At 33.1% G+C, this 27,595-nt stretch overlaps 1 protein-coding gene across 2 annotated transcripts in view; it reads right to left on the bottom strand.

The window, feature by feature from the left end:
- Window positions 1–27,595, bottom strand: part of RNGTT (RNA guanylyltransferase and 5'-phosphatase) — a 241,250-nt gene that overhangs the window by 138,641 nt on the left and 75,014 nt on the right. For both annotated transcript variants that reach the window (XM_019743290.3, XM_019743291.3), the window contains exons 10-11: window positions 23,714–23,785; window positions 18,345–18,509 (exon numbers count right to left, since the gene is read on the bottom strand). In XM_019743290.3, coding sequence (XP_019598849.2) covers window positions 18,345–18,509; window positions 23,714–23,785 — 237 coding nt within the window. The remainder of the gene's footprint in view (window positions 1–18,344; window positions 18,510–23,713; window positions 23,786–27,595) is intronic.

Raw genomic sequence — 27,595 nt, 5'->3', positions numbered from 1 at the left:
ATGGTGCTTTCAGGAGATGAGGAAATAAATTGATAACTGACACAACATCCCATCACATTTGTCATCTGTGGATCAGAAGCAAGTTACAGATCCCACCCATTATGAGGAGTCGGAGATAATACAAAGGTCACTGGGGACTATCTCAGAATTCTGCTACTACATCGGTAGAGATGGATACGGTCACAAACTTTCAAGTATTTGGCAGTATGGATTAGAATCTAAAATTCCATTTTTAGAACTTGTCCTAAAGAAACACTCATGAACTCTCAGCAAGTTATCTATAAAAATACTGACCGAACATTAGTAAAAACTGTACTAGCAATCTAAACATTCAATAAGGAAATACTAACTTAAAATCATTATTTTTAAACAAATGCAGCTTATTTTCTATCTCTCCTTGTGTGTGTGTGTGTGTGTGTGTGTGTGTGTGTGACATATATACATTTTTTAGGGGTTTTTTCTTAATGTTTCCTTATAAGCAAATATTATCATTGTTTTGTGGCTGCAACCAGATTGTTATGCAGTGGTATTAATGTTTCTTTCATGGCAAAGCACAATATTTTCTATTGGTCTTCTTTTGCAACAGTTCATTATTGTTTCCCAGAAAACACTGGCTATTAGGACGTTGCTCTGAATCTGACCAGTATTCTTAAATGTTTCCTCTGCACATCATACTTATGGTTGTCCTATTCCGTGTTTATATAAACTTTGTTTAAATACCCCACTATCCTCCACCCTACTCTGAAACCCAGCACATGTTCAAATAAGTATATCAAGACTGATGGCACACTGGTGAAAAACAAAATGAACACAAATAGAAGCTCGGATCTCAATCTAAACTAGTTGAATACCTGGTTTATTTGAACCAATTTTTACAAGTTAGCATGGAAAAAATATAGAGTCCCTCTCTCTACCAGGAAATACATACTTCCCTATTTCACAGCTCACATTTTTTTCACATCTCTGAAAATGGGACATATCCTACAATCAATGACGTATCATAGTTTAACTGGCAGAAGTCTTTCTAATCCAGAGACACATAAAATAAGAGCATGGTCTTACAATTAATGGCATCTTATTTGGTAAAACAAGGTACAGAAAATATGATTCTGTGTGAACAATAAAGTTCTCTGATAACCTGAAACTTCATTACTTAAAGTTGCAGAACCAAATATGCACTGGAATCACATCTGTGATATACAATTTGTTCTCATGCATTTGTCTTCAGAATCTTAAGCCTTATGGTGAATGCTTGAACAGATGAGCTTAAAGCATCTCTGAAGTACCTTCTGAAAGTGTTTTCATGAATAAATATAAAACCGCACCCAATCAATTACATAACAGGATTGTGTCACATATTAGAAGTATTTAATCTGTGAAATGCTTCACTTGCACCCTGTGAAGTCATCAGCACAGATAAAACAGTCTACGACTAAACACGATACATTTGAAATAATACTGCAATAAGTAGAAAAGCACACAAAATGAGGAGTCACAAATCAATTTTCCTAGAAATTTTATAAATTACTTTAAAATTTTATTGCAATCCTTCAACAATGACACACAAGTTTTCTATATTTTACTTTTGGTAAAACTGGCTCTGCATGGGGTATAAAAATGACTAAGTATGTGTTCAATAACCAAGAAATACAACCCAAATGAAAAATTTATGTCTCTGACTTTCCTTAGCCACTCCAAAAGTTTATTTCCTTAACCATGTCTCAAAGTCTGTTCCCATTTATACATCATCTTTTCAGTTCTTAGGGGAGAACCGAAACATATGGCAAGTTTTAAGAAAGTCTGAAGTTGTTAAATATCTATTCTTACAGCAATGTTATGAGGGCAGTAAATACTTTTCAATTAGAAACATTAAGATGTACTATAAAGTTACTTTTAAACTCATGTGCTGGAACTAAGTACCTTCCATCATTTCAACAATGACCAATAGAAGGTGGTTCACTTATTCTATGCAACTGAAAAAGGCAAAAGCTATTGTTTAACTTCAGTCTTTCATTTTAAAATTCTAGTAAATCTACTAGTTCAGACTTTAATACTGAAGTACTGGCTCACACTGATGAGAGTTACATACTTTTAAAAAAAAGTTTTCAGTTGAATTTGAAGACATTTGTGTGGAATGTCAATCCTGTGCCTTTGTTAACCTACAGTAGATTCACAACCATAATTGGGTTAAAACAATTAATCCATCAGACTTTTTAGGAAAGGAACTGCTTCCTAATCACTTTAGAGACCAATAATCATTTTTTTCTTCTGAATCTAATACATAGCTCCTGAATGTTAATTATAAATAAATAAATAGATAGATAGATAGATAGATAGATAGATAGATAGATAGATAGATAGATAGATAAGCTATTATACTGAGCAAACACAGAAATTTCCCCCGTGTTACAACGGTGAATCTTTCATAGAAATGTTTAAAATATATTTGGCACCAGATACAATGATTTCTTCATGTCTCAGTGAAAAAGATTTACTCCCCTAAAAGAGTTTCCTGGGACAATAAATCTTGAGGCTCCAAAAGCAGTTAAGAACTCTTTTTATTATGCATTACTGGGATTTTCTTAAATTCTCCTCTGAAATGCTAAATGAATGAGAATGAAAGGATCCATCAGCCATATTCAACTTCAATAATGATGATATAGTAATAGACAAGACAATGCAAAACTGAACACTAGAAATATGAGGACACATAAAGTTATCCTCATTTCATCTTGCATCTGCCTTTAAACAAAAATAATTTTACCATTATATCTGTAATTACATAAAAAATTAGGCATAATTATTGAAAACTTCTATGTGTAAACAATAGATCTTCACATTTAAGCAAAGGCTCTTTCTTCTCTTCAACAAGAGTTGCAATAACAAACTCTCAAAGATTCTTTTACAATGTAACAAACAACACAAAACTGATAAAGTCACAGAACACTTGTATATATAAATAACAAACCTATGGCTAGATTTTCTTTATGAACTACTAGTCTTAGACAAACACTTAGAAGTATAAATTTATATTTAGGGATAAAATAAGAAAGTAAAGAAGGCAAGGCAATAATACCTAGAAAATACATCTAAATGCCAGATGAAATACCCAAATATAAATAAAACCTAAATGTCCTACTTAGCAAAGTATGCAAAAATAAATAAATACCTATAAAATTCTTATTAAACTACATGTCCTTGAAAAATTAAATGTAGTAAAAGGATAGCCTTTGTTAATTTCTGTTTAATCTTTTCAACTGTTATTAGAAAAGAGATCTTCACATTTTTACTTTCATCCTACATAGCATACATTTTACATCAAAACAATAATAAATAAATCATTATAAAAATATTTTCCACAGAATTGTAATAAAGCAGTCAAACTAGTAAAATGACTCCAAACAGAGAAAAGCAATAAATTTATTGCTAAGAACTTTTAAGAGATTATTAGTTCTTTCCTTTTTTCACCTTTTTTCTTTTTCTTTTTTAACTTCTTTTATTTCTGTGCAATGGGAGAAGGGGACGGAGTCTTGCTTATGTTTTTAATCAAGCATAATTTCCTATCATTTCCCCGAAAATAAGACCTATCCGGACAATCAGCTCTAATGCGTCTTTTGGAGCAAAAATTAATTTAAGACCCGGTATTATATTATACCCGGTATTATTATATTATTTATTTATATATTATATTGTATTATACTATATTATATTATATTATATTATACCCGGTCTTATAGTAAAATAAAGACTGAGTCATATTAATTTTTGCTCCAAAAGACGCATTAGAGCTGATTGTCCAGCTAGGTCTTACTTTTGAGGAAACATGGTAAAACCATTCAAGATCAATTCTTTGCAATGTTCTTTGATTGGATCCTAACTACATACATTCCTACAAGGAACATAACTAACTACCCCTAAAGGAAAAGCATGGAGTTAAGAGAAGCAGACAAGCAGAAAATGAAGAAAGACAATTTACTATTTTTTTAGCAGAAACAGAAATTTGCAAATGGGAAATAATCCAAGATCAAGCTTAGTCATATTAAAGTAAAAATTATGAGTTTAACAAAAAAGAAATGAATTATTTTTGCCAATCTCTTAGAAAAATAAATAGGCAATTAGGTAAGAATACATTGGTCAATCTTACAGCTTTATAAATTGCTAAAATTTTAGAGTGGTCTTTCCATCTACTTCTATAACAGATAACTACTATGCCCTAGAAATAAAAAAGGGGAAAATAATTTTAAAATGTAAAAAGCAGCTTCTCAAACTAAGAAAACAATAATAGAACTCTGCAGTTTAAAATATTGTCTGTCTAGCAGCTCTGATACAAATTTTCCGAAACATCTACTGAAATGCCTATGAGAAACAGAAGATGAAAACTTTAAATCTCATATCAGGACAAAAAAAGTCCATATGCTACCAGAACTTCCAGGCTGATAGATCTCTATTGAAAAGTTTGGTCAATCGACCTTGTACAAGGTGCAGGCAGCAAGCCTGACCATTCCCATTCCCTCATTGTCCACTGTAGATCACAAGATTTATAATAATCAGAAATCAGGCGACTGTTCTTCCATGTGTCTCTATATCACCATGGGGCAAACTGCTCCTGTATCCTTTCTTTGCCCATCTTATAGATGGTTTCCAAAGTTTGTCTATGGACACTTGAGGGTCCCTTGGATCCTTTCAGAGCGCCATGAGGTCAAACCTATTTTCATAATAGTACTAAGCAAAAATTTACCCTTTTCATTATCACTTTCTCGTGAGTATACAGTGCAATTTTTCAGAGGCTACATGACACGAAATCACAACAAACTGAGCAAAAGGGAACATGAGAATCCAGCTGTCTTTAGTTAAGCCAGATTTCTTTAATTTGCAAAAAGGTGAAACAAAGCCTCTCTTCACACTGAATTATTTTTTTGCTTTAGAATATGTAATTATTTTTCACAAAATGTTATTTCTATTAATATAGATTTCTTATTGTTTTTAAAATGAATTAATAAATATTTTCAGTTTTAATCCTTAATATGGTAATTATTGCTAGATACAATCCACATAAATAAAAGCTCTTCACAGTCCTCAATAATAATTAAAGTGGAAAGGAGTCATGAGACTAAAAAGTCTGAAAACTACTGCTCCAGACAGTCTCAGTCTTTTAGAGAATTTTACTTCGTTTACTGATACAAACAGCAAACCCAAGAAAATATCTAAGAAGGAAGGCTATGTGTATAGTTTTATGGTCACTCATAAAAGGAGTACAGTAGTGAAAGACAGGAGGGTCCCAGAGAGCAGAACATAGTGGAGGATGTAATATTCATATACTCCATCTGTTCAGAGGATCATGCAGTAGGAGGACTAAAGAGTATTCATTTCACTCTAGCACAGTCCCAGCCAGACACCTGCCATGAATGTCAACTGGCATACCAACTGCAATTGAAACAGAGCGCAGGTAAGAACGATCTACAGCCCTTGTCGATTGATATGCACGAGGATTGGATGAATCTTTCATCATTTAAGGAAAGAAAAATAATATCATCATGAAAACTGACAGGGAAAGTAGAACTTTAAAAATAACTTCATTTAAAAATTGCATCAAACATGAATACATTTTTAGAAAAGTTTTTGATGGAATGAGAACTGACTCTGGGTGGTGAACACACAATGTGATATATAGATGATGTATTACAGAATTGTACACCTGAAACCTATGTAACTTTACTGACCACTGTGACCTCCAATAAACTTTAATTAAAAAAAAAAAAAATTATATCCTCAATAGGATGCCAGAGGAAAAAACCTCTTAAGATAAAGAAAAATCAACTAATAAAAAACTAGATGAGAAGGAAAAATAACACGATGAGATCAAAGGAAAGGTAGGCAAAGCAAAAATATTGCATAAAAGGGTAAAAATTCCACTTTAGAGAAAAAACTGGCATGAGGGAAAATTAATCTTTCATGTGAGACCCAATCTCAAGACTTTCCATAATGCGAGGGGGGGGAATAGAAAAAACATTAAATCCAAATATTATATGAAAATAACCAACATCCATTATAACAATTTTAACTATGCGCAAAGAAACCAGAACACTTAGAACTAATGCAAGAATAAAGGGCATTTAATACCCACATCTTTCTTGAAGATGTACTCGAGTTACCACTGTAAAGATGGTATGTACTTCACCCCCTCTAACCAGAGACACCAATAAAATGATAGGAATTAAATTAACCCAGAACAATAAAAAGCAACTGGAGGACCGTCAGAAGATGAGAAAGATTTCAACAGAAGCCTGTTGACAGATATACCATAACACCGGAGGGAACTTCACTGAGGGAGCGGGGAGAGCTGACCATCAGTAAAGTGACAGCCGAGGGGAACAACTCAAACCGCTAGGCCATCAGACAAGAGCAGTGAAGGTCAAGCATCACGTAGCTACCACACTTGGAGTAGCTAAGTGTTTTAATTAAACCCAAGACTTTCCAATTATTTCCTTGAAATCACAGCAAGAACATAGGTGCAACTTGCTCTTTCTCCTCCTGGAAATCACATCTAAGCAACAAGGAAAGGTTTGTGTGTGTGATTTTTACATATCAAAGAGATTTTTTCTTAAGTAACCCCACCTTTCAGTATAACTCAGAGACAAATATAATCCAGTCTCTAAAATACAAGTGCAGGCTACAAAAAGCAGTAGGATCTGCCAAAAGAGAAAAAGGGCTAAGGAAAGTTCAGAGTGTAGCTGGAAGAACTAGCAGATTTCAGAAACTGCGCAAAAACACACTCCCTAAAAGTAAACAGCTTGTCCTTAAGTGCAAAAGCTAAATTTAATGTTTGTAATACTGAGTGCTGAAACCAGGGTGAAAAGGGCTGGGGAGAGAAGCACTCTAGTTACCAGACTAGTTCATAGCAAAAGATTTGGTGGGTCTACTTGAACAGTTACACTGCCTAGAACAAGTCGGACTGGAAGCAAAAGTGAAGCTTTAGGTAGTATAATTTAAAGTATCACTCCCTGTACCCACACCCCCACAGTAATCTCCTGCAAATATTTGATTCAGGAATATCTAATTTATTTAAAGATGAGTAATATTTTAAAAACTAACATAGCATCAATACAAAATTACCGAATGAAAGAGGTAGAAATGCAATACTAACAGTGCTGATTTGACAGAAAAATATTGCTGCACAATGGATGAAAATTACCGAGCATTTTATGATTAGTTTAAAAATTAATAAAACTCTCACTACTATGAACAACAAAACAAAAAGGTAAAAATTCAAGGAAAAAGATAGGACAACAATAAAAGGTAATACGACAAGACTCAGGAAAAAGTTCAAGGGGAAAAAAATCATCATCACAGAAATGAAGGCACAAGAGAGGATATGTAGTTAAAAGACACAACAAAATGAAACAGAACAAAAGAAAAAATTTAAAAGGATCAGGGCATCAGTATTAGATTTAGAGCAGTGATTCTCAAAGCAGGGTGCCCTAGGCCAGTAGTTGGAGTTTCACTTGGGAATTTGAGAGAAATTGCCAATATTCAGGCTACCAGAGACCTACCAAAATCACAAAGTGAGGGAGTGGAACCCACCTTCTGTTCTAACAAGCCCTCCAAATAATTCTGATGCACACTAAAGTTTGAGAACTGCTGCTTTGGAAGATGGAAACGAGAATACAGTATGAGCAGTCAGAATGTCCAAAGAGGAAAACCAAATGACAACATCACAAATATTTAAAGATACAAGTCCAGAAAACTTAAAACTTGAACCTACTTATTAAAAAGGCATAAATGCCAGAGAAAACTGACCTTGCACTGTCAACTCCAAGACATAGGAGGTGGGACAATTAAGTTCACAAACTCATCCTAGAAAAAGTGCTACATACCTCATTGCTGAATATCACTATGGCCTTCGAAGTACTCCCCTTGGGAAGCTGTACACCCATGCCAGAGCCTAGTCCACCCTTCAAAGCAATTTTGGAACTCTTTTTCTGGAATGGCCATCAGAGTTGTTGGCATATTTCCCTTAATGTCCTTAATCTCATCGAAATGTCTTCCTTTTAATATTTCCTTTATCTTTGGGTAAAGAAAGAAGTCATTGGAGTCTATATCAGGTGAAGAGGGAGGGTGTTCCAATACAGTTATTTGTTTCCTAGCTAAAACTCCCTCACAGACAGTGCTGTGTGAGCTGGTGCATTGTCGTGATGCAACAGTCATGAATTGTTGGTGAAAAGTTCAGTTCATCTAACTTTTTCATGCAGCCTTTTCAGCACTTCCAAATAGTAAACTTGGTCAGACTGTTTGTCCAGTTGGTACATATGCATAATGAATAATCCCTCTGATATCGAAAAAGGTTAGCAACATCATTCCAACAAGTTCTCAAACTTGTCAGACCTCGTATCAAGTAAATTACTGAACTCTAAAGATGAAGAAATAATTTTTTGAGCAAAGAGATAAAAAGATTAAGTTAATTAAAATGGGAGGAGGGGCCAAAAAATTAGATGGCATTTTATTGCTTCACAGCAACACTAAATTGTAGAAGACAGTGGAACAACACTCACAGGTTAAGTGTGACCAAGGATTTTATAGCCCTAGAAACAACCATTTAAAAGTAAAGGTTACAACAAGCAAACATTTTCAAAGAAGAACTAAGGGACCACTGCTCTCATGAAGTATTCTTAAGAAAACTACTAAAAGATAAACTTCACCCAAGCAAGAAACAGCTGAGGAATTTATGGGAAAAGGCTCCTGTTCTCAAAAAATTAATGAGTAAAACACGTGATAATGAAGGTGAAAGGAAAGAAAGTAAATATCATCTACTCAATAATATGAAAATAATATAAATAAAAATTGATAGGAGAAAGAGAGAAAGAATGGACTAGGATTCCAAGTTTATAATATAATACTAACAAATCAAGTAGTAGAGTGTAAGCATAGTTAGCAGTAGGAAAGTAATATTATTCATTAAAAACTAATAAAGAATTGGGAGCAAAAGAGAGAAGATGAAAACACAAGCTACTTATAGTATTCATGGATAGGGATTTATTAGGTGATGTGAGGAAACAGAGAAGTAAAGATATCGTATAAAGGTATAATTATGAAACTAACCACAGAACAAAAAACAGACCATCCAACTACCAGAAAACTACAAACACATTGTACCCACACACATTTTAACAGCAGAATGAAAGATTGATGGTTAACTATAGATATAGAAAATGTAACACATGACAGCTTTGATACCCAACGTATCATATGGATAATGTAAACGGAATAAATCATCACTTTAAAAAAATAAAAAAGTTATACACGTCTGCATGAGAACTTGCACTCAAATGTCTATAGCTACATTATCCATAATGAACAAAAAGTGGAAACAAACTGAATGTCCATCAACTGAAAAATGGATAAACAAAATGTTGTATATCCATATACTAAAATATTCAGCCATAAAAAGGAATGAAATACTGATTTATACCTCAAAGTAGATGAGCCTCAATGTCATTAGGCTATGTGAAAGAACCCAGTCACAAACACCACATGATTCCATTTCTATGAAACGTCCAGAATAGGCAAAGCTATAGAGACGGAAAGTAGACTGGAGGCTGTCAACAGCTGGGGCTTTGGGGAGGAATGAAGAATGGTTGCTAACGGATAGTTCCTTTTGGAGGTGATAAAAATGCTCTAAAATTGATTGTGGTGACTGTACAACTCTGAATTTTGCACAGAATTGAATTCAATGAAACTGTGTATTTTAAATGGGTAAATTACATGATATTCAATTACATCTTAATAAAGCTGTTTAACATTCGAAATACAAGAGTTATAGTGTGGATCACAAAGAAAAAACTCGCTGTATACAAAGCACAAGCCTAAAAGAATGTAATTGCAAAAAGCTTGAAATAGTAAGACGGACAAAGGCAATATAAACAAAAAGAAACAGGATTCACAATATTAGTCACAATCTTAGAAATCAAGACAAAAAGACAATACAAGTCAAAAAATAGTTTATAATTCTAAGAAATATAAATCCAAATGAATAAATAAAACCTATGAATTTATCATCACCAAAAAGCATAATATGAGTATTCATGAAGAAACTTTAGAAACATTATAATTAAACAATCATATACTAGTGTTAGCAGGCTTTCACTCACCATTCTTACTCCATGACAAATCAACTGAACCAAAAATAAATATGAATATAAAAGACTAAAAACAAAAACATAATTAGTAAGGTAGATCTGATTGACATATATCAAAATCTTTACTAAGAAAATTTAAAAATATCATTTGAAGTGTCTGAGAAGCAGTCCAAAAATTGATAACACCTTATAATAAATTCCAAAAAGCAGAAAAAGTGCAGATAATACCTCTTCATCTCAGCACAATAAAACTTAATATTAATAACAAATTCAGAAAATAAAAAGGCCCTTCCACCTTGAAATTTCAAAACTCTAACAAGTGTGAGAAAGACAAAAAAAAAAACCAAAATTGCAAAATTCTTAAAAATATGACAGAAGTTATCAGATATATTCTAGACATCAGACTATGGCAGGCTCAGAAGGAAATTTTAAGTAATATCTAAGAGAAAATAATGAAAATTAATGAATTAAGCACCTAACTGAAAAAGTTAATAAAGGACAATAAAATAAAGGTACAAACAAGGGAGTTTTGCTTAAGAAATGAGCAGAAATCAAAAAAATTAATCCAGCGCAGTCAGATGACTCAGTTGGTTAGAGTGTGAGCTCTGAACAACAGGGAAGCTGGTTCGATTCCCGCATGTGCCAGTGAGCTGCGCCCTCCACAGCTACGTTTAAGACGAGCTGCCACTGAGTTGCCGGAGGGGCGACCAGATAGCTCAGCTGGTTAGAGCAGGAGATCTCAACAACAACGTTGCCAATTCCAGCGTTGGATGGTGGGCTGCGTCCCCTGCAACTAAAGATTGAAAACCCCGACTGGACTTGGAGCTGAGCTGCGCCCTCCACAACTAGATTGAAGGACAGTGACTTGGAGCTGATGGGCCCTGGAGAAATACACTGTCCCCCAATATTCCCCAATAAAATTTTAAAAAATAAAATTAATCCAAAGTCTGATTTATTGGGGATGGGGGAGTTAAAACAGCTACCATTATTTAAAAAAAAAGGAAAGAAACATTCAACTAATAAATCCTATGTGAGGAAATATCCACAAAAACAGAAGAACTTTAAAGTCTTTACTTTCCTCAACTCTACATAAATAATTTTAAAACTTTAATGAAATGGACATTTTATTAAGAATCATAATTTACCAAAACAGATTCCAGAAGAAAGAGAAAATCTAAAATGCCAATTTCCATAGAAGACATGGAGGATATCTAAAATCTGTTAACCCAATCCCAAAGCACTAGGGCCAAATAGTTTCATGGGAGAATTTCACAACACCTATAAAGACTAGATAATTCCAATGTCATTAAACTACTCTAGAACACAGAAAAATAAGAAAATCCTAAATTATTTTTATGAAGCCAGTATAATATTGATGTAAAAGTTTCCAAAGAGTTAAAGAACAAAACTATTTATGAACATTAATGTAAAAATCCTAAATAAAATTTTAGAAAAAAAAACAGGCAGTACATTTTTAAAAACTAGTATATTATGGAGAGATAGTCTATGTTCATAGATAGGAAAACTCCATGTTGTCAAAATGTCAGTTCTTCCCAACTTGATCTATAGATTCAATGCAATCCCAGTCAAAATCCTAGTAAGTTATTTTATGGATATCGACAAAGTGATTCTAAAGTTCATACAGAAAGGCAAAAGACCCAGAACAGCCAAAACAATATTGAAGAACTAACACTCCCTGATTTTAGGACTTACTATAAAGTTACAGCAATCAAGACAATATGGTATTGGCAAAAGAATAGACAAACAGATCAATGGAACAAAATAGAAAACCTAGAAACAGACTCACACAAATATTTTCAGATTTTTGGGGTAGATAGCCAGGAGAGGGATTATTGGGTCATATGGTAATTCTATTCTTAATTTTTTGAGGAACCTCCACAATGCCTTCCATAGCGGCTGCACCAGTCTGCATTCCCACCAACAGTATACGAGGGTTCCTTTTTCTCCACAGCCTCTCCAACGCTTGTTACTATTTGTCTTGTTGATGATAGCCATTCTAACTGTGTTGAGGTGATATCTCATTGTGCTTTTTATTTGCATTTCTCTGATGATTAGTGATGAACATTTTTTCATATGTCTATTGGCCATTTGTATGTCTGCTTTGGAGAAATGTCTCTTCAGGTCCTCTGCCCATTTTTTAATTGGATTGTTTATTTTTTGTTTTTGTGTTGTATGAGTTCCTTATATATTTTGGATATTAGCCCCTTATTGGAGGTGTTACTTATCTGTAAACATAAATGTCCTCTGATGTTCATTGCAGCTTTATTTACAGTGGCCAAGACATGGAAACAACCAAAGTGTCCTTTGATAGATGATTGAATAAAGAAAATATGGTATATATACACAATGGAATACTATTCAGCCATAAGAAAAGTTTAAATAGTATCATTTGTGACAACATGGATAGACCTTGAGATTATTATGCTAAGCGAAATAAGTCATACAGAAAAAGTCGAGAACCGTATGACTTCACTGATGTGTGGTATATAAAACTGAAAATAACAAACGAACAAGACAAACAGATGAAGAAACAAAAACTCATAGACACAGATAATAGTTTAGTGGTTACCAGAGGGTAAGGAAGGAGGGGAGTGATAGATGAAGGTAAAGGGGATCCAATATATGGTGATGGAAGGAGAACTGACTCTGGGTGGTGTACACACAATGTGATATATAGAGGATGTATTACAGAATTGGACACCTGAAATCTATGTAACTTTACTAACAACTGTCACCCCAATAAACTTTAATTAAAAAAAAATAGACTCACCCAAATACAGTCAAGTAATCTTTGACAAAGGGGCAAAGGCAATAGAATGGAACAAAAATAAATTTTCAACAAATGGTGCTGGAACAACTGGATATCACATGCCAAAAAACGAATCCAAAACACAAACCTTACACCCTTGACACAAATTAATTCAAAATAGATCAGAAATCTAAATGTAAAACACAAAACTATAAATCTCCTAGAAAATAACATAGGAGAAAACTTAGATGATCTTGGGTATGGTGATGCCTTTTTAGATATAATACCTAAGACATGATCCATGAAAGAAATAATTGATAATCTGGACTTCATTAAAATTAAAAACTTCTGCTCTGCAAAAGACAATGTCAAGGGAAAGAGACGCTAAGCCATACACTGGGAGAAATATTTGCAAAAAACACATCTGATAAAGGAGTGTTAGCCAAAATATAAGAAAAATCTTAAAACTCAACAATAACAAAATAAATATTTCAATTAAAAAATGGGCCAAAGACCTTAACAGATACTTGACCAAAGAAGATATACAGATGGAAAACAAGCATATAGAAATGTTCCATATCATATACCATTAGGAAATTGTAAATTTCAAAAACAATGAGATACCATTATACACCTATTAGATTGGCCAAAACCCAGAACAATGACACCACCAAATGCTGACAAAGACGTGGAACAACAGGAACTCTTATTCATTGCTGGTGGGGAAGCAAAACAATACACAACTCTGGAAGACGGTTTGGCAGTTTCTTACAAAGCTAAACATACTCTTACCATCTGATCTAGTAATTTCAACCCAAAGGAACTGAAAACTTATGTCCACAAAAAACCTGCACATGGGTGTTTATAGAAGCATTATTTATAATTGCCAAAACTTGAAAGTAATCAAGATGTCCCTCAGTAGGTGAATGAATAAATAAACTGTGGTACATCCAGACAACAGAATATTATTCAGTGCAAAACAGAAATGAGCTATCAAGCCATGAAAAGACATGGAGAAATTTAAAAGCAAATTACGAAGAGAAAGATGTCAATCTTAAAAGGCTACACAGTATGTGATTCCAACTACATGACATTCTGGAAAAAGCAAACTAAAAAGACAGTAAAAAGATCAGTGGTTGCCAGGGGGCACGGGCGGGAGGAGGGATGCACAGGCAGAGCAGAAGATTTTTAGGACAGTGAAAATACACTGTATGATATTATGATGATGAATGTCATTAGACATTTGTCCAAACTCACAGAATGTACACCACCAAGAGTGAACCCTAACATAAACCATGCACTTTGCGTGATGATAATGTGTCAGTGCAGGTTCAGCCGTGGTAGCAAAAGTACCACTGTGGTGAGTGATGATAATGGGGGAGGCTGTACACGTGGTGCCAGGGGGTATATGGAAAGTCTTTGTGCCTTCCTTACAACTTTATTGTGAACCTAAAACTGCTCTAAATAATAATAATAATAACATTAAGACTAAGTAGGGCTTATCCCAGGTACACAAGAAAGCTTCAGCGTTGGGACATATTTTCATATAATTCGTGAAATGAACAGATCTAAACAGAAAAAAATAATAGTATTATATCTATAGTAGATAAAAAGCCATTTGACAACGTTGAACAACTATTCCTGATTAAAAGTAAAACGACTCAGTAAAACAGAACCAGACACTTGTTTAACCTGCTAAAATAGATTTCAGACTCAAAAGACAACATATTATACTTTGAAGAAACACAGAAGCAATCAAATCAGGAACAAGACAAGGATCCCTACAACTATTACTACAACTTAAAATTGTACTTGTGTGCGACTGAATTAGATGAGAGAAAAATTAATGTATGAAAAATCTAAGAGTTAAGCTATGTCTATATACATTTAGTACAACTGAATACCTAGAAAAAGGAAGAGAATCAACTGCAAAGTCAGCACAGATACCAAAACGCAGCAAGAAAGTTGTATAAAGTTAGTATAAATCCAAATCAACAGCTTTCAAGTTTAAAAACTCATATGTATTTAAAAAATATGCTAAATTCCTACAGCTAACATCATACTTAATAGTTAAAAACAAATTTTCCTGCCCAAAAATGAGAAACAAACAAGGCTGTTCACTCTCACTACTTCTATTCAACATTAAATGAGAAGTTCTAGCCCCTACAATAAGGCAAGAAAAAGAAAAGGAATTCAGATTGGAAAGGAAAAACTAAAAGTGCCCTTTGTTTAAAAAAATGACACAACTATCTATGTAAAAAAATCTGATGGAATCTACAAAAAGCTGTAAGAATAATAAATGAGTTTGGCAAGATAAAAGATCAATATACAGAAAATCAATGTATCCCTATGATACTAAGAATTAGAGATTTTAAAAAAATTTAAATGCTATTGATAATAGTATCATACAGTATAAAATAAACATGGAAAAAATCACATGAGTAAAACCTAATACTTCAAACTACAAAAATTTCTGGGAGAAAAATAATGGGAAAAAAAGGAGACCTACCAGGTTGATTAACTGGAAAATGCGAAATTGTTAGGATGTCAATTCTCCACCTAATTTGACCTACATCTTCAATGCAACCCCAACCCAAATCCCAGCAGGCTTTTTTGTAGAAATTGGCAGCTGATTCTAAAACTCATATGAAAACGCAAAGGACTAAAATAGCCAAAACAACTCCAAAAAAGAAGTATAAAGTTGGAAGATTAATTCTGATTCCAAGATTTATTATAAAGTTAAGTAATCAAGACAGTGTGGTACTTGCATAGACAGACAAACAGATCAAGAGAACAGAACAGTCTATCAGTAGACCCAGACGTACATGACATCTATTTTTTTATAAAGTTACAGAAGAAATTCAATGAAAAAAGGATAGTGTCTTCAATAATTGGTACAGAATCAATTAGATACCCACATGCAAAACAAACGAACAAAAACTTATCAAGATGTTAACAACAACACAAATGTCTACAACTATGAAATAGTTAAATTATGGTACACTGAGAAAATGGAAATCTGTGCATCTATTTAAAAAAAGAATGAAGGTGATCTCTATGTACCACTACTGGAGCCAGGGGATGCAATACATAAGTAAGCAAGTAAGTAAGTAAATAAATAAATAAATAAATAAATGTATAGAACAGTGTGTTAAGAATCACTTCTTAAGTGTGATAAGGGTGGTAAGATGCTAAATGTATTTGCTTGTACACGCATAAAGAAATTCTGATGGATATACCAAATACTAACAGTAATGGCTACTCTTCTGAGAAGATGATAAAATGAATAGGAAACTTTCTGAGAAACTACTTGCTATGTGACTTTAAAATTTTTGTTAACCATATTTAATCTATTCAAAGAATTCTTTTCTAATTGGCTTTCAAACTGGAAATACAAATAACATTGTAATTTGAGAAAATGTTACTTGTTATTACTGTTTTGGACGCTGTATTCTAACTATGTATATCAAGTTAAAAAACTGAACAACGCATTATCCCTGCCCTGTATTTGATGGATCAAATTAGGCAAAATGAAGAGGTTGTTAATAGAGCTACACTAATAAAGTCCTAAAATCAAGTTATCTTCAAGATCTTATAGAGAAATGAAATTCTATTATTTTCTACAAAAAAGTATGTATTTTTCTATAGTTATAAATTTTGTTTAAAACCACATAAAAACTAGCTTTTCTCATAAAAATGATCTATACTTCGCTGACAAATGTTTTATCATTCATAATATCACTATTTTATCATTCCCATTAGCAAAGATAAAAATAATAAGAATCTCTAGAGCAATAACCTGCCAGCTATTACCCTATATCTGGTGTTACTAGTCTTCCCCTTTCGACCAACTCTGCTGCAACTTTCCTTCTGCAACTTTCTTTCTGTATTCCACAACCAAAAACAATTTTAAGAGAAACTGCGAACAAAAAATAACAGTAAGAACTGAAAAGGGCTGAAGAGAAGGCTAATAATTAAAATTCCAAATATGAGAACTGCTTTAAAAATATATCCTATGATTTTAAAAAGGGGTTATATAAGCTAAGTATTAAAAAAAAAAGTTAGAGCATCATGTTTTCCTAGTGAAAAACTACATTAAAAGTTGTTCAACATAACTTCTTCAGATCCCTAAAGAACAGTTCTCACAGTCATCCACTGCCAAATATTTCTAAGCAGCCCTGATTGAGACTAATGAAACTATACTAAGACATATTTTCTTAAATGCTGAACTTTGAATTATGACAGCACAAGCTGTCAAATTAGTTTTTTTTTAAAACGAATGCAAACTGAAACAAGTTGGCTTCTGCCCAACTTTTACACTGTCCTTATAATTTAGAAAATATTTCTGTAAGACTACATAGCTCCAATAAGCAGATTTCCACCAAGGGTGTGGCCCACGTTAAGTATCAATGTTATCCTTACCCTACCAACTGGGCAGGGCACAGAGGAGCACAGGCTCTTGTAGGCACCCCTATATAATATGCCAGCTGCCAAAACAGACACAAAAGGCAAGCAGTGAATTGTGGGAAGATCAGGGCAGCAGAAGTCAACCAACAGTTCCATGCCACATAGGTATTATGCAAAATATTAATGACAGAATGGTTAACTTTACATTTGTTAAGAAAAAGGCCTGCATTAGAGCTGAGATTACTGCTAATACTATATCTAAGGGCGAATACAAAATTGAGTGGACATGAGTAGAAGCAGGCAAAATACAACAAAAACTTACATCACCTAATATGTGAGGTTATATTAGAAAAGAGCTTAAAACATATAATTGCATATGTTGCGATATCTATTATTATTCTATCATAACCATCCCTCCTCCCAAAAATAATAATTCCATGGTGCATCTTTACTGTCAAATACTGTGCAGCATCTAAAAAATAATGTGGCAAATCTCTATGCATTGACATGGAAATTTTTCCATCCACACTGTTAAGTGAAAAAACAACAGTCCCAGAATATTTACTATGATGCATTTTAAGTATTCAAACAACAAAAATCAATAATAAAAGAAAACCTTTCATGTGTGTATGTATATACATATTTATGTAAACGAATTTTTAAAATAAGACTGTGTACTAAATACTGTGTACTTTCAGAAGGCCTAACATGTTATTTTCATTCTTATATAACTCTAAAGTGCTTACAGCCTTTTTAAAAACATAATACAGACCAACAGCCATGAATCAAAAACTATTATGAGAAACAAGGAAGGAACCTAGCTTAAGTTTCCATCACTGAGAGAGAACCTTACTAAGGAGGCGGAGACTTGGTTAATTGTACATTTGTCCAAAACAATACTATATTATAAACAAACGTACTATATTCAAGTAATTGCTGGAAAAACTCAAGACAATTTGGCAGGAAAATGTCATTTATGTTCCTTTTACAAGCTGAATTAGGATACATTATAAGTATTAATTAGAAAATGTTACCTTTCTTGAAGTATAAATGTCAAAAAATGGCTTATTTCTGACACTAAACGGTTCCTGTGTTTTGTCAATGAGCCCAGTCTTCATTTTTTCATGACGAGGATTTATTATTTCTCGTTCTATACACTGCAGACGAATATTAAAATCACAATCTCCAACTGGTTGTGCCTGAATTAAATGAGACAATTATTTAATTTTCAACTCTAAAGACTATTTTTTCAGCATAATTATCAAGGCTGTCACGTTGTACAGACGTCTGTGTAAACAGCATCCTTTGGAGCAGCCCAATGCACCGTACACGCTAGCCCTGAAAATTAATTTGACTAATGATAGAAGCATACTTAAACATACAAATACACAGTTATTTATTTTAAAATTATAAATGCATAAAATAGTATGGGAAAGTGGTATAAATCTACTCTAATAAAAATTGATCCAAAATTTTCACATCTGAATTAAAGTATGACTATACTAATAATTTTTATCACTTATATGAATAAAAGTATATGAATTAGTAAAACCTGTATGAAAACTAAAATCCACACAATTCATGAAAGTATTAGCAAATAAGCAAACAATACATCAAATTAAGCAGTATCACCGACTATTTTTTTTTGTTTAAAGTGCTACCACTTTACAGGCATCAATAAGTAGAAGGTATTTATTAGACAAACACATGCTCAACTCTGAAAACTAATATAGAACACAGTTTACATAATATATTCAATTATACAGTTATAAAGCAAGTTCTCTTCCCCCCATATGTGCACATACAGTATATATACTACATGGTACATAGTATATACTCGTATGGTTTAAACCACGGAATAAAAAGTGCACGTATGCTTTGGTATGAGTTGAGGAAAGGGACTTGCCCGAGCCTAACGGTACATACAAATATTGTTTAACACATCATGTGGGTGACAGTAAGTGTCCAGATTAGCAGCATCACCTCAATGGTATATCAAGTACCACTCTTCTTTACTCGGCAATTGTACACCCGTCAATGCATTTTTCCCATCTTTTCTGTCTTCTTCCTCTTCTCAAATCTATATTACTCAACCTAACATTCACCCAAGTTAATGTTCACAAAGGGGTGACAGCACTCGCTTAAGCTGTGAACAATAAATATGCCTTGAAGATGACTTTTTCTGAACTTTGAAAGGATGATAATTTTGATATTCAGCAAAGAAAAAGGAGCAAGAGAAAGTAAGCAAGCGCTAGGTATGAGGTAGAATATGCTCCCTTTACATTCAGGCCTATAATTGTTTGTGAAGGGTATTTATTGAGGAAATGCTAGTGAATGACCACACAATCCATGTGTAATCTAAAATACTAGGTTTATTAGGCCTGTTAGATTAATTCAGACCCCTGTAAAAGTCAAGTGGGACAAACAAGCCCTTAATTTTAAGAAAGAACGAAAGTCTAACAACTGTTAAAAATAAATTTGTCTACATTCCTTCCTAGATACATTTCGCTTTAAAATACACATAAATTCACTAAAACAACAAGAATAGATTGAAAGCAAGTTTACCTTCCAATCTATGCTGCCTGTCATAAAGAAAGCTCTTGATAGATAGGTGTTGTTGAATCATTCAGAATAGACTACAGGAAGCACTCAATATGTATTGACTAATTAGCCTGCTTTGCGTTCTTTCTCACTTCAAAACACTATCCATGCTGCCACTGGAGTTATCTTTCAAACAATAAAAGTATGATCATATCATTACCATAACTAAACCCTTCAATAGTTTCCTATTACAAACAGAACTAAGCTAAAATGCCTTATTCAAGTAAACTGGCCCCCTACTCACCAATCCATTCTCATTTTCTGCTATGTCCCATGTATCACCACACATCAAATACACTGACAACCATCTAATGCTCCTGACCTTCAAAATTAAACTGTGTCACTTTATCTGTAGGAAATTCCACACTTCAATGACTCAACTATACCCAGCGTAAGTTAGAATACTCTCCTCTCCATTATTTCTCATATATTTCTATATCTCTCATATATCTTTGTAGTTATACTTATGATATTACTATTGTTATTTCTTCATGGTCTGCAAATTTATTTTTATTTTGTATCCAAACACGTACCGTGTTTCCCCGAAAATAAGACCTAGCCCAATAATCAGTTCTAATGCGTCTTTTGAAGCAAAAATTAATATAAGACCTGCTATTCTATTCTATTCTATTCTATTCTATTCTATTCTATTCTATTCTATAAGACCCGGTCTTATATTATAGTAAAATAAGACCAGGTGTTATATTAATTTTTGCTCCAAAAGACACATTGGAGCTGATTGTCCAGCTAGGTCTTATTTTCGGGGAAACATGGTATCCTAACAAATGTATATACGTATATTAACTTTTAATAAATTGCAGACATATACAACTGTGTATGTTATAAAACATAAGAATTGAATAAATATGTAAAAAATAAACAGAAGTTCTCCTGTTTTCTTCTCAAACCCCAATAAAGTGTTGTGGAAGTGGCCTTTGGAGGCCAGTGCACTAAATTATGAATTCCCTAAAGACAAGAAATTATGTCTTATTAATCTGTATACCCAATACCTAGAACAATACTTGATATATAAAAGATGATCAATTAAAATCCTGCTGAACAAAATAAACTAAAGAATTGAAAATTTTTTAACTGTGATTTTTTTTTATAATAGTGATCTTAATTTGCTGATTCAAAATAAACAGAGTTTATCATCAGTGGTTAATCATCAATGAAGCCTCCATAGTAAATTAAAGAGTTAAATATCTGGTGTTTTAATTATAAATATATCCTACTATCAGAAATATTTAAAATCAATGAAGTATGGCAAAAGGCACTCAATAAATATTTACTGAATGAATGACTATAGACCTAGAGATGAAAATGATTAATCATTTTACAGCGAAATATGGATGAATTTCCTAAATAAAGACACAAACACACAAACTTTGAGTTCTAATAAGTTTGATTTCATTAAATGAAAAACTTCTGTGGATCAATGCAAACTAAATTAGAAAAGATATTGTTTGCCACATTTATAACCAGGAAATAATTAGAATACAGAAAAGATAATGAATTCCTACACATTAAACAGAAAAAAAAGGTTGGCAACCAAAGAGAAAATTAAAAAATTATTTGAATCTACAATTAAGTCACTAAAGAAAAAAATCAAATGAGTAAAAATGTATGAAATATACTTAACTTCATTAGCAATCAGGGAAAAGCAAATTAAAACAAAGCGAGATATCATTTCACACATATCCAAATGGAAAAAATCGGTTATCTGATAATACCAACTGTAGTAAACTGGTATAACTACTTCTGAGAGGAATTTAGCAATGCAGCTGATAAAGCTGAAGTTGCCAATACAATGAAAATCTCCGTGTTGCAGGGATAAGGGACAAGACTTTTTAAAACACTTTCCAGATGATTATATCCCAAGAATGAGAAGCGTCCTAGAGAAACTTTAACACATGTGCACAAGAATAAAACATATAAAAGTGTTCAACGCACAAACTATGGAAATTCAAATGTCCATCAAGAGGAAAAAAGATGGTCAAATATATGGTGATAGAAGGAGAACTGCCTTTGGGTGATGAACACACAATGTGACAAATAGATGATGTATTACAGAACTGTACACTTTAAGTCTATGTAACTTTACTAACCATTGTCACCCCAATAAATTTTAATTTAAAAAAAAAAGAAGAGAAAAGATAAATTCCATATATTTATACAATGTAATCATCAACAGTAATTAAAATGAATGAACTAAAGCTACACATATTAACAGATAAATCTACAAAATATTGTGGAGCAAATGTTGGGTACCACGGTAGGTATTATGACATTTATATCACTAGAAACCTTGCAAAAAAAACACCGTATCTAGCTTATAGACACACACATTGATAGTCAAGGTATTAAAAACATTCGTGGGGATAATAAACACCAAATTCAGGGTAGAAGTTGTTACTTCTGGGTCAAGGATAGGATGATAGAGGTGTGCACAAGAAACCTCTACTGAATCTGTAATCATTTCTTATTAAAAAGAAAGTGGAGTAAAAATGACAAAGTTAAGCTTCAACAAATCTGGTGGTCAGTACGTAAGTATTCTTTATATTATTCTCTGTACTTTGGTGTATACTGAAATTTTTCCTATTTTTTTAACGAATTGGAAGGTTACTGTCTATGACAAAGTCCCCAGGCTAAGAAGTAAACCTGCACTACACACATTTCACAGCACAACTCAGTATAAAGAGGCAAAGGAGACAGTGCTTCCCCATTCACAAAGAAACAAGGCTGTCCCCACTCTTTATGTCTCATTATGGGCCAAGGAACATTATTCCAAGATCTGTGATAAGAGTAAGTCAATTCTGGAAAGTATCACTTTTGAGGAATACAGTAGTCACAAACAGAACAAAATTCAAACTTGATGGTTTCTGACCTTGAGTTTCTTATATTTGAAATTCTGTTTAAAATATAGAAATTCAACAAAATAAAATGAGATATATGCATTGAAAATTTCCAGGAAAAAATGCCATTAAGTGATATGGATTAATGTAATCTTAAATATTAATACTGCAATTTAAAATATATACTCCTCAAAAAAAAGGTTTTAAAAAGTTTGTTATAAATCTTCAAAACCTTACAACGTAACACTTTTAATTCCAGAATTCTTAATTGCTTTCAGTCTGCTTGAAATAATAAATGATTATACAAACTGGATAATGTATTTCTAGAGCAATGATTATACCTTTTCATAGATGTACACGACTGAATTTCTTCCATTACAGAATTCATCTTGTACTACCTAAATAATTTTGACATTCAATTAAACACTAACAAACAGATTCTTGGATAGTCTAAAACTACAGGAAATGGATAGAGAATATAATTTCTCTTTTTTGATACCGATTTACAATAGGGAATTTTATACTTTGTTTTTAAGTTTCCTGCCTGTACTCAAGAATAACATATTTGTGCCTCCAAGTTATACATTCAACATTCATGATCAATTTCCTCTCTCTCTTTTTTAAGTGACAGACAATAATAAAATTGGGGGACTCCATTTTTAAATCAAATACAGGATAACTAAAACCAAGACATTTCCATTTTACAATATATTATCTCGTTTTATCCCAGTTAAACTGTTTTTCTTTACTCACTTGAAGTACCTAAAGAATCTAAAGACAAATGTGCAAAATATTAGGCAACAAGAGAAAGAAAAGATGTAAAAGTAACTTGAAAGAATCACAATTTTTCTTTCCTGCTATGTCTAAGGTAGCAACACTTTTTATTTGTTAAAACATCTATTATCTCAGTGACAATTTTTATTTTATAAATTATAGAAGATACTTACATTGAATTTAATTATGTCATAAATCAAATATCGAGGAACGGCTTGTCCATTTACTCTGTCAATAATCATTTCCTTCAAAGAGAAAAGAAGATAAGTTTCTTCATTCTTTAACAGCAATTTCTTTAATTTGATTGAAATATAACATATACACAGAAAGCACATAAAACATAAATTATACAACTTGATAAAATTTCAAAGTGAACACACTTATACCCAGATCAAATCAATAGTCAGCACCCCAAAAATCCCCATCACGAGTTTATTCTGTATTGAAATAAAGTCATATGACAATATCTCCTTATATTTTTTATATTTTAATTTCTATGCTATATTTTGTTTTATGTTTGAATTACTAAGCAACTATTGGGATAAGAAGACTACAAATTTTGAATTCCAAATATCAGGGACATTTTAAAAATAATTTTGTTAAATCATTATTGCTTTATATTTTGTTATATACCAATTACTTTAATCACAAAATCTACAAGTGTAAATGGTGCCCTTATAATAAATATAATCCCCTTATGACCCACGTGGTTCCATGTCCGTCTATTTTGATCTAAGGGGAACAGGATGAAAGAATATATCACAGCCATTAAATGAAAAGAACTTAAATTCTGCACTGACAGAAAAGACTAAAGAATGATTACAGGTAAATAATGCAGTATTTTATAAAATTTTAATTCTTAACAATAGGTTTGACCTAAAATTACTATACTTTCCTTATAGTCTTCCAAACTAAACAGGTTTTTTAATCTAATTTCATGACAGAAGTTCCACACACAACCATCTAGAATTACAAACACACTGATTTAGGACAAGTATATTTTGTTGTTTTAAGAAACTATTACCAATTAATTTCTTTCTCAAATACGTATTTGCTAAGCTACAAACATATTAATGATTATTGTCTTGAATCTAACTCTCACTTTCATTGTTTTAACTGTTTAATGAAATATTTTAATACTTGTATCTGAGAATTTTATGAGCCACAAGGCGGTGCCAATAATAAGTTTCAATTAATTATTCTTTTCAAAACTGGTGGATGGAAATTAAGTGGCCTTCCAGGTTCAGATTGCAGACATCACAGAATTTCCCTCCCAAAATACCTGATGAAATGAGCAACAACATATCTTTCTTTAAACATTAAAAAACAATTATCATCAGCAAGTAAAACAAGTAAAAAGGAATAAACAAATGAGTAAGCTTTAAAAATTGACAGCACAAAAACTACCACGATTCTGGTGGAACAAAAAGGCACAGCAGGGTTCAGCTCCAAGCCCACTAAATCCCCAGAAGCTCTACTTGTAAAATGACAAATTATTGATAACTGTCACTATTACACTCAAATACAGATAAAAACTCTGGTTATTCTCATCCTCTTTTTTCCCCTCTTCTCATTTGTAGAGTAATAAAAATAGCAGGACACTCTTTCTGCCTAAAGTAAAGGCTCCCAGATTCCATGCTAAACTGAAGAAATAGTCTGAGCATTATTGGAATAAAACATGGTTCCCAACTAGCTGAAGAAAAACATTCACCAAGAGTTTTTAAAAGAGAACAGAAGCCAGGGAGTCTAACAAAGACCCGATGCCCAGGCAGAGTTCTTTCCAATAACCCACTAAACACAATGTCCCCTTCCCCACAGCTGCCATCTCTGAACTAGGCTACAGAAAAGTAAGTAAACAAAATAACTAAGCTTCAAATTTAGTTTAAAAAATTGGTGGGATTGTACACTGTTGGTGGGATTATAAAATGGTACAACCACTATGGAGAATAGTATGGCAGTTCCCTCAAAAAATTAAAAATACAACTATCTTATGATCCAGTGACCCCACTATGGGTATGTAGCCAAAAGTATTGAAAGCAAGGTTTTGAAGAGATATTTGCACAACCACGTTTATAGCATTATTCCAATAGCTAAAAGGTAGAAGCAACCCTAATGTATATATATGCCACCTTTATTTATCCATTCATTTGTTGGACATTTTATACATACACACGTGCCCGCGTGTGTATAATGGAATATTATTCAGCCTTGAAAAGAAAAGAAATCTATCAAATGTTACAACATGGATAAACCTTGAGGACATTATGCTAAGTGAAATAATCAAGTCAGTAAAGGACAAATACTGTATGATTTCCCTTATATGAGATATCAAAAGTAGTTAAATTCATAGAAATAGAAAGTAGAATGATGGTTGCCATGGGCTTGGGGTCATGGGGAGCTGTTTCATGGGTATAGAGTTTCAGTTTTACATGATAAAAAAGTTCTGGAAATGAACCCTATAACTGTCCCAGTTTATTGCAAGGAGAGTTTCCAGGCTTCATGCAGGCAGGGGGATGATAGGGGGAACTAGCTTTCTCCATGAGTTGAGAAAATACAACGGGTTGTCCAGGGAAACCAATGATGCTAGAGCTCTTAGGGGACAGTATGAGACAGAGAGAGACAGAGACAGAAACAGAGACAGAGCCAGAGCCAGAGCGAGAGAGAGAGAGAGAGAGAGAGAGAGAGAGAGAAAGAGAGAGAGCGAGCCAGGGAAAGAACTCCAGATATCTACCGATAGACCCCTTTGAATATTCAACAGAGTATGCATGTGAGGAAACTACTCAAGGCCTGGCAAGGAAAAGTCTTAAAGGGAACCATATCTAGCACTGACACAAGATTGTGTATAATGCCTGTTCCCATCTCATAATTCACAGGGTAATGAATACTCAGAAGGATCTTGTCTCAGTAGTGGAGAATATTATTCCTAAAGACTGCTGTAGTCCACCTAACAAATCTCAAAAGCAAGACTCAAAAGGTACAAACTAGTTCCAAATAAATTAACTACATCCCAGAACAAAACTCACAAATACTTATAGGAATACAAAAATATCAAGACCCCAAAATGGTAAAATTCAAAATGCCTGGCATCTAATCAAAAATTACCAGGTATATGAAGAGGCAAAAATATACAACCCATAAAAAGGGTAAAAATTAATCAATATAGGCCCCAAAGTGAGAGATATGTTAGAGTTATTGGGCAAGAACACTAAGATGGCCAAGACATGGAAACGGCGAAAATGTCCTTCGATAGATGAATGGATAAAGAAGTTGTGGTGTATATACACAATGGAATACTATTCGGCAGTGGGAGGGGATGATGTGGGAACATTTGTGACAACATGGATGGATCCTGAGAGTATGATGCTAAGCAAAATAAGTCAGACAGAAAGGGCAGGGAGCCGTATGATTTCACTGATATGTGGTATGTGGGCCAGGAGCAACAGAGGAACAAGACAAACAAATGAGAAACAAAAACTCATAGAGGTTAACCAGAGGGTAAGGGGGCTGGGGGTGGGAGATGAGGGTAAGGGGGATCAAATATATGGTGATGGAAGGAGAACTGACTCTGGGTGGTGAACACACAGTGGGATTTATGGATGATGTAATACAGAATTGTACACCTGAAATCTATGTAATTTTACTAACAATTGTCACCCCAATAAATTTTTTTTTAAAAAAGAACACTAAGATGGCTTATACAACAGTATTCCACATATTCAAAAGTTAAGTAGAGACATAGAAGACACACATACACACACACACACACACACACACACACAGAGGCTGAAAATGAATTCCCAGAGGTAAAAACTACTTCTGAGGTGAAAAAATACTGTGGTTGGGATGCACAGCAATTTAGACATTGCAGAAGTAAAGATTAGTGAATTTGAAGATATAGCAACAGAAACTAGCCAAAATGAAACACAGAGAGAAAAAAGTTTGTTTGTTTTAATTAAAAGAGCATTAGTACTTATATCTCCAAAAGGGGGAATGGCAGAAATAATGGCAAAAAATTTTCTACTTTTGATGAAAACTTTAAAAGATACTCAAGAAAC

Source organism: Rhinolophus sinicus, chromosome 2, assembly GCF_057876585.1.
Source record: "Rhinolophus sinicus isolate RSI-liver-muscle chromosome 2, RSI-T2T, whole genome shotgun sequence".
NCBI lineage: Eukaryota > Metazoa > Chordata > Mammalia > Chiroptera > Rhinolophidae > Rhinolophus > Rhinolophus sinicus.
The sequence above is the reverse complement of the archived record's forward strand: the minus strand, read 5'-3'. Positions and strand labels throughout refer to the sequence as shown.